Genomic DNA, 9,382 nt, shown 5'->3' with positions numbered 1-9,382 from the left:
ATACTGTGCATCTTCCCAAGACCACATCTCCTGCCAGTTTTGGACAAAGTCCCTGGGTCTACATGGTGGCAAACGATGCTAAAGCCATCCCATTTTGTCACCGTGCACCACTGACCTTGAAGGCTGGGTTTGGAGCGCAGCAGCCCAGACCTCGCTGGCTAACTTGGGAACGCCACATTGGTGCCGTGGCTTCTGCCTTCTAGGTCCTCCCTGTAGATTTGGCTTATCATCCAAAGAACTGCACATTACTGAGCCTTGCTTACAAAAACAATTTCAAAGTTGAATTTGCATGTGCAGGAGACAAAACTGTCTTAGCAACCATCTCAGGCATTTGGAGCTCCCTCCCAGAGGGGACCACCACAGCATGAAACCTCTGAGCCTTTCACACAAAGGGCAAAACCCATTTCCTTGGTCTAGGTTTCTTGTTTTCGGAGCCTGCAAGTGAGAAGACAGCCAGCTACGTAAGTAGTTCTGGTTTTACCAAGTCAGTCCATCACCAAGCTATCTGGGCTTGTTGCAACACACCGATTAAACATTCAAATTGGAGAGGGCTCAGAAATGAGCACTTGAGGGCAAGAGGAGCTATAAGGAAATTGCAAAGATGTTCCCATTCTGGAGAGAGGCATTATTCCCATTTTATAAACAGGGTATCTGAGGCAGAAAGTCCCTCTCAGCCACATTAAGCTTTGCTCCTGGTACTCATCGTCTCGTAGCCGTTCAGGCTGCTTTGCATTCAGCGAGTCAGTAATCCCAGAGGGAGGTTTAATCCATCACATGGACAAGTATTTCTACAGCCAGGCAAGGCAAGAGCCTTTAGGAATAGCCAAAGGTTTCTGTAAGGAATTTGTTACCAAATCTCTGGTACGCTGAATTTCTCTGAATGTCCGCAGCTGCCCTTCCATCATGACAGCTCCTCCTTGGCCTGACACAGGATGGGGCAATGCATGAAACCTGTACAAACCCACTAGAATTCAGGCAGAGATCATCAAAAGTGTTTTAATGATTAAACCATGTCAAACATTAACAATGTAGGTATATTCAGATGAGCCAAGGGTTTATTTCTAGCACATTTAGACAGCCTATTTTGAACATGATAGCTGCTGTACTGAGCTATGTAAAGACTCTGCAAACCAGTACCTAGAAATGAAGACACACGCACAATCTTTGATAATGTAAACATAACAGACACTGTCTCCTTCAAAACAAGGAATGAAAATCCACAAGGCTAGTAGAACTTATTAATTCCCTAAGAGATGTGCAAAACTTTTTAAAAAGATTTAATTAAAAAAAAAAAATTAAACATGTTAAAACTGGCATTTATATAAATACGAAAAAACAAATAGTTAAACTTGAGCAATGACCAGCAGAATGTCTTGCACATTTCAATTTTTCAGAGCTTAATGACTAAAATATTCATAAGCCAAACTCCACCACGGCAGATACCAGAATACCAGCAATAGATAGTAGCTTTGCAACTGACTCCTCATGTGTGCAAGGCAAGATTTGACAAGGAGGAGTAACTTTAACTACCACTCAAACCAAATCCTCAGATAACAAGCCAAAACATTACTGGTGATACACACAACTCACATTACAGAAACAGACATTTCCAGCACATTTCAGTAACATTTAAAAAACATTAGGTACGACTTAAGACTGTATAATTTTGCTTGTTTGGGAAAAAAAAACACGTTTGTGTTAGGCACATTTTAAAAATGAATATATGCTACATGAAGAACAGTACAAATACCAACTTAAATACGGACAATTCCATCAGAAAAGATCTTTCTGTCTTCGTTTTTAAATACGCTTTCAGATATGTCACAGACTTAAACGGTAGCTCCTAAAGTGTGGATATGGCTATGGTAATAACACTTGAAATTCTGCCAGTTTCCATACTAAAAACCACTCTTCATTTAGCATTTAAGAATTCTCAGAAAGAAGAAGGAAAAAAAAAAAAAAAAGAAAAAAAAAGAGAAAAGAAAAGATGGGTCCACCCTGTATATTCTCTAAACCTTAGAGGTGATATTTAAGTCTTACTGGACTGTGTAAGCGCCAATTAATTTTACATTAGTGACACACTTCAAATAAAAAAATAAGATCTATTAAAAAGGTAAAATAACTTTTCCATCTGGTTTGTGACTGTTCAATCAGTTAAAGCCAAATATACAAAACTAAATGTGCCATTTCCAATTTCACTGTATCGCGTAAGAGATACGCAACAACGTGTATCGCATACAGAACAGTAAAATGATCAATGGATTCTTCTAAATGACTTTTTAATAAAAAGTCAGTCAACTGAAAAGTTGATACATACCCTAATTTTCAAACCAGTAATAAGCTTTGGGCCCTGCTTTTTAATTTAAGGCATGTGTGTTTATCTACTGAAACCAGCATTGTACAAATTACCTCTACAATCACATGCATGATCTACAGTAAAAAAAACGGAGGTTTAGATTACAGTGTTTTCAAATCGTGAATCATAATTCAGCACCTATCATATTGACTAGTAAGGCAACAGCAGTGTCGGATACTACGATAATACTCCCTTCCACAGTCTATAGCGGGGTCAGTGACAGCCCAGAATTATTTTTAAACTTTAACCTACTTTTATGTTCTGTATACAGTTTCTAGGGTGTTTGCACTGGTTAAGTCCTACATAATTCACACTATTCTAGGCAGGAATAGTTACAGTAGCCATTAGAGTATTAGTGCACAACTCTTATTGTGCTTACAATCAGATGATTTTGTTGTTGGGGTTATCAAAATGGTTTTTCAGTTTGGTCTTCAATCCTTCCTTTGTTTCCTTTGTTTCACATTGTTCTCAAGGGAAGAAAAGCTGTTTGTGTACCCGTTCACAGTGGCCGTAGAGCCATTCTGATACTCTTTCCTCCTCGAGGATGCCTTCTTGTTGTAAGTCTAGAATATACGGAAAGACACATGTTTTTGCTTACATAGATATAAATAACCGCTTCCTCACAATAACTCTAGACACAGCAGAAGTAAACTTGCATCCATCATTTTTAAAGACCTTTTGCCGGTGGTAGAGTCTAACAAGCTCTACCATTATTGGTGTAGGAGGCCGTACTACGGCTTTCATTCATCACAGCAAGTTCACTAGAAAAGAAAAAGGCTTCGCAGTATGATGGCAGCATTAGTAGCGTTACGTTAATAGTAAATTAGAAACAAGGGAAGCGATCTTATAAGCAGCTTACGACATAAGAATATACTCAAAATGACAAGTGAGGAAGAAGGTTTGGTGCACTGCAGGTGACGGTACCTCAAGCAAAGCCAGAAACAAGAACAGTGAGGGAAGTTCAGAGACAGAAATGCGAAAGGAATTTGCACTGGTCAACATGGGAAGCAAAAACTAACAGGATCAGAGAGGCTCAGGACACCAAAAAAAAAAAAATTACAGACATGTAAAAAATATACATGAATTAGTCTTTGTCAAAGGGGCTCAGTTGCCTGACAAAAGCATGTTTCCCAAAATATGTGTGTATGAAAGAAAGTTAAAATACAAGCAAAATTGATGAAGAAAGTCAAGTAATATTTGGACTATACCATCATGTTTAATTAGCACATTCATATGCAGCAAATTATACGAACCACGGGACTGATTTTAAGAAGTATCGGAAGATCAGATAGGAAAACCTGCTACGTTTCGCCCCCCATGAATCGCTCTTACCAGACTCAAAATGCTCAAATCTTTCAAGAGACATTTAAATATATAACAGAGTTTGCTTGTTTGGGAGCAATAGGTTGTGTTGGTTTGATTTTCTGAAAATGGGCACATCAGGGCACAGAGCCTGATTATGAACTACTCAGAATAATGCACACCAAGACTGGATCTGTTCAGACATGAAACCAGTTTTGTAGAAACACAACTCAAAATGATAATTTTCCATACGGAAGTACAAACAAATGCCCGTACAGGTGAGCCAAAACCAGATTTCTGTATGTTGGGAGTTTGGGAAATTTCCCTTGGCTATAGAACAAGTGTTTCCCCTTGTAAAAGCAGTAACAAACAAGTCCTTTGGGTGCTTCACAAGTTCACAGGCTGCTGTTTTATTTCAGACTGGAAAGCTGTTTCTTACACAAAGCTCTTCCTCTCCCTTATCTGCAGTTAAAATTGCATTAGTAGAAGGCTTTTTTGGTGCCACTCAGTTTACTGAAATTACTAATCTGAACTATGGATACATAGTTCATTCTGAACTATGGATACAAAACATCAGAAGATTCGAAATCGGAGGGGAGACCAACAAGTCTAGTACTTTAAGAGCGTATGCGTGTTACTGGAAGATAGCAAAAGGATATTTCAAGCATCTCTTTCTGTAAACAGCTTTCCAATGAGATACAGTCAGCAGAAGGCTACAGAGTCGATGAATATTACTTTTACCTGAATATAGAAATTTGTGAAGAGGATAATCAAAGAAATCATATAAGAAATCTGGAAATACAGCCACCCCTGAGGAAATGCACATGGCCAAACAACACCACAGCTGGTCTGGAAGATTGTCAGGACAAACTGAGTCTGGGGAGAGAGAAAAAAAAAAAAAAAAGGAGAAATGGAGCACATTAATGCAAACAGGAAAAAAAGCCATTAGTGACCAAAATCTCATTAGTTATTTCCAAAACAAATAGAAAAAAAATAATACTGTGTGTTTGACAAGTTTACCTTCTCTGTCTTACTATCAGTGTAAACTTGAGTTAGCAGACATTCAGGCTGTGGTATTCTGTTGTTGAAGTGTTTTTATTTGATTAATATTGTTCCACTTTAAAGCATTAGAGCAACTTACGTAGAATTGATTCATAAATACACTAAGGAACAAAGGCCACCTTCTTCCTAGTGAGAGCTGATTGGGTTTGACTCCACCATCCTGACAGAACAGATCTGCATCTCACTGCTGCAGTTGCAAAACATTTGGGGTCACTGGGTCTACACAGAGGTCCTGCGATCCTCTCCCCGAGACAGGGACAGCCTGACGTATGGCTCCAGTGGCAGAATTTTGGGGCTAAAGGCTTCAGGGAAGCTGGGGAGGGATGGAGGAGAGACCAGGGTTTAATTATCTTCAATTATCTGTTTTGGTAAAACAGAGTTTGGGCTTAAGTGCTGCAGAGGGCCTTAGGTAAAATTCATCCTTACATGAAGGCTACCACATTAGGGAATGTTTATTTAAAATGGGAAGGACTGTTGTGCTTTGCTCTGCTATTTTCCTGCCCTAACAGCTATGCATGCAGAGCAGGCAGGGAAGGAAAGCAGCTATGACAATAGCCAGGGGAGCAACCGAAACATCGAGACACTTGGACTCTGTAGCACTTGAACAACCAGGATGAAGAATAGAGTGTAAATCTGTAAGGAAAAAAAATAAAAATCCCAAAGCAAACCCTTCCCCAAAACAATGAGCCCACTGCTACAATACTTAGCCATCCTTCAGGAAGGAAGAGTACTGAAAAAATAAATAAAATTTTGAGAATCCACACTCTGAACTGCTGGCAGCAAATATTATTAATCATCACCAGCAAATGTTATTAAACCTATCCACAGCTCTGTGAGGGTGCTAGGGCGGGAAAGGGGGAGATAACAAAAAGAAAGTCTATCTCTAGGCTTCAGTTTCCCCACCTACAAAATGAGGAAGACAGAACACCCATGCACATTTCCTTGTGGTGTTCTGACACGTTATACACATTGAAACCTGGTTCTCGTACAGTATCGCTACAGCATGCGCCACATGGCTTAATTTCATTGCTCTTTTCACCTCCAGCACACAGCATTCAGGCTTCATGACTGTACACACAGGAAACAATACAAATGGATACAAGGAGTCCAACACAGAATTACAAGAGAAAAAAAATCTGCCCATTTAAAGTGCAGAAGGAGACCAGAAATATTGAACAGTTTTTAATAAACCATTTGCAACCGCAGGCAAAAGTGAGACAGAAAAGCCATTGTCCCACAGGACTAGAATGAAGGGCCTTGTTAGCTGTGGACTGCGTTGCACTCGGTTTCTGGTCCGGCATCTCAACATCAGCCGGAGCAACCATGCACAAAGAAGAGCAGGCTAGCTCAAGTGGGCTGGGAAGAAAAGCTTCTCCCTCCTCCCTGGCTAGCGAGTCCCAGAAAACCCAGTGCTGCGACCCCATACGCAACATGGGGAGGTGGAGAAAAGATCCTGCTGATCTCAGCACTGAGTTCCCAGCTCCCCATCGTCCCCACAGAGCAAACGGAGGCGCACGAGCTGGATTTCTAAGGCGATTTAGGCACTTAAAGATGCAGAAGGTACTAGCCTTCATTCTCCCTTCTTCTACCCCCTGCCAAAATTTTTTAATTGGACCTTATCACAAATACAAGAGCCTGCTGAAGCACTGAAGAGCTCATCACTCACCAGCTGCCCCTGCGTGATGTACTTCTTCCACCAGAGATAAGGACGCATGGCTGGAACAGCAGACAATCCGTAGTAGGAGTACATGAGGACATGGATAAAGCTGTTCAGCGTGGCACCAAAGTATGCTAAAAAAAGGGCAAAGGGAAAAGAAAGTACACTGCATTACCAGAACACGCCGTTTCACGGAACCTACAAAAATAACAAGTTCAAAATGTTACTGTTTAAAATATGGTTACTCTTGGAAGAAAGGCAACAGATCTACTTCTCCCCCCCCCCCCCCCACTTTTTTTCCTCTCTTCCCCCCCCCCCCCCAATTTTTCTCCTGCTCACCCAACGGAGTGGCTAAGCTGCTTTGCAGCTGTGCCCTTTATACCAGCCTTCTGGTTTTGTTTCCTCAATTTATTCTTTTTCACATCCACATCATAGCTTCTCAAGGGAATCGAGGAAGCTGATAAAAAGGAGGCACGTAAACATGCCCAACAATCGACAGCTTCACCCATCTAATTTTAGGCTAATTTCACTTCCTTCCAGGCAGGAGCCTGTTTTGTCCTTTATAACCAAAAGCAACAGGTATCTTCAGAAACTGCAAGTTAGCCATTTTATTTGTCCTTGTTTACAGCACCCTTAGTCATTAAAGAAACTTTTAGCTTAACACCAAACTGCACAGAACTGTGATGACCACGCAGAACACAGAGCTTGGAAAGGAAGAAGAAAAACACAATCACTAGAAATAGCACAGAAGTATTTTCAAGACCGCACAAACACAAGATAGACTCTAAGTTGACTGTTGTATAAACAGGGACTGACTTCCCTGGAGAAGAATGTGGTTCCAGATGCACACTTTTTGTAAGTTCAGCATTACTCACTGCGGTGCCGACAACATGAAACAAACACGAGTTTCTATGTTGTTTGGCTCAGGAAGCAGACTCCTGAGCAACCCAGCCTCTCGGTCTGCACTGCCGGTGCTTCACATCCACTGGATTTGAAAAGGTTTCTCTTGGATGAGTGTTCAACAAAGCCAGTGATCTATAAGCTGCACATCTGAACCACAACTAAGCCACGTTAACGCAGTTAGGAAAACTAGATGCCAGCTAAAAGCAATGAAATTAAAGAATCAAAGCAAGATTGCCGGAGGTTAGCAGGATTTAGACAAGAGACACATGGAAATCTTCCACTTAAGATCCATTCGGTCAAGTTTATTAGTGCTCTGGGGACAAGATTTTAATTGAAATAATTTGTTATGGCTAGCGGTGTAATGAGATTAAATTAAGAAAGTAACATCTCAAGTGAACCTGACAGATACAAGGACAAGAGTCACCATTAGCCATCTTGCAGCTAAAACAAGCTTCTGGTCCTGACTTGGAAAAGAGTGTTGTTTCATTAGAGGGTGTGCAACCACCACAAAAGAGAGACAGCAAGGTTGACAGGCATCAGACCTGGACTACTGCAGCTGATAAATGTCACACTGCCACACAAGTTCATCAAACTACGTAGGCACGCCTTTTCTAGAGGCTCTGCAGGCAGCTTAATTCCTGCAACTATCTGCAATAGTTGCAATTCAGCAAAGCAGCTTAACATGGGACAGAACAAATCCTGCAGCTGAAAGTACAACAGATGTTTGGTTTGACCAAAAGAAAACCAAAATGAGGCCCTTGTTGCAAGTGTTCCCCACCCTAACCCAGTACTTACAGTGACCACAGGGCACCCAGTTCATAACAAACCACCAAATGTTCAGCATCGTTGCGTGGTGGTAGACATGCAGAACAGTGATCTGATGATTATTTTTCCGCAAAATGAAAAAGAAGGTATCCATGAACTCAATGAGTTTGGAGAAATAGTACCACCAGAGGACACGTATGATCTAGAAAGGAGGAAAACAAGTTTTAGAAGCATTGTACCTTGGGGAGGCTTTCAACCCTTTTGTATCTAAGTAATGAAAATCCAGATTCTGTCCGGCATGACTTGGATTGAAGACACTGAGATTTTCTGTAACGCTCCTGCCTCAGGTCTCTCTGTAGGAGATCTAGGTACAAACCCATAGCTACAGTTGAAAACAGGATGCCAAAGACTGTTTTGTGAGGCTATCGCTGTGCACCTGGGGTGTCCTCGGAGAAACAAGAAAATATTTAACCATAGATGGTCCTGCAGCGCTCTCTGTAAAGGAGAGGTCTGAACAGTGACCAGAAGAAGTCATCACCACATCTCAGAAAGAGAAGTCTCAAGACAGAATGGATGGACACAGTCTGAAGACCAAGTCCGTGTTTTTTGACCTGGGAACACTTGAAAATTTACAGGTAATTACTCACCAAAATACCAATCATGAATATACTGTAGATTAACCATTGTGTTTGACAATGCATTGTCCATTGTATTGTAAAAGGAGGGAAAAAAAAGCATATAGCTTGAACAAAATCCACATAATCAATACTGTTCTGCTCTCCACTTACGCACAAGCACACAATTTTGAAACATTAGCTGTATGTCTTGATTACATTACCTTCATATCAGCTTCTCCTCCACTGTGTGTATCCTGACAGAAGAAATTGTATCCTCCTTCCCATACTCCTGTCACCAGCTGAGAAGATCAAAGCAGAAAGTGTTATTTGGGGAGAAGGCTGCAGCTAACACACGTGCACATGCAAACCTCCACAGCAGCTCTGCCCAGACATCTGGTGCCAAGGGGCTCCTGGGCACCTCAGCGTGGCATGAGGTTGAATTCAAGCTCCAAGCAGTGATCGGACTATAGGTGAATTAACAAATTCTTCCAATTGGGGTATAGCAGAACAAAAATAGGAGGTAGCATCTTATCCCCACCTATCCCACAGAGCACAGTCATATTCCAGACAGATTCTCAAGAAATAGCTTTCCTTCTTGGCTGATTGTTGGAGAAAGTGAACGACCCAAGTAAAGTACATATCTATTTCTCCTAATTATTTTTGGAAAGGAAAAGTTATATTGGTAAGAAATTTTATACGGAGAGATCTGACTACAGGTCA

General features: G+C 41.1%; 1 protein-coding gene across 1 annotated transcript; it reads right to left on the bottom strand.

Annotated features, from left to right (window-relative positions):
• Positions 1 to 970: 970 nt before the first annotated feature.
• Positions 971 to 8,976, bottom strand: ELOVL5 (ELOVL fatty acid elongase 5; the record flags this gene model as incomplete). The annotated part of the gene is given in 5 exon segments (XM_009710405.1): positions 971 to 2,919; positions 4,400 to 4,534; positions 6,387 to 6,511; positions 8,076 to 8,247; positions 8,884 to 8,976. Coding segments are annotated over 5 exon segments (657 nt in total), but the record flags the coding sequence as incomplete, so codon positions are not given.
• Between the last annotated feature and the right edge of the window lie 406 nt (positions 8,977 to 9,382).

This window comes from Cariama cristata, unplaced genomic scaffold (assembly GCF_000690535.1).
Source record: "Cariama cristata isolate BGI_N322 unplaced genomic scaffold, ASM69053v1 scaffold22111, whole genome shotgun sequence".
NCBI classification, from domain to species: Eukaryota; Metazoa; Chordata; class Aves; order Cariamiformes; family Cariamidae; genus Cariama; species Cariama cristata.
Note: the sequence above shows the minus strand (reverse complement) of the source record. Positions and strands in the feature narration are given on the sequence as shown.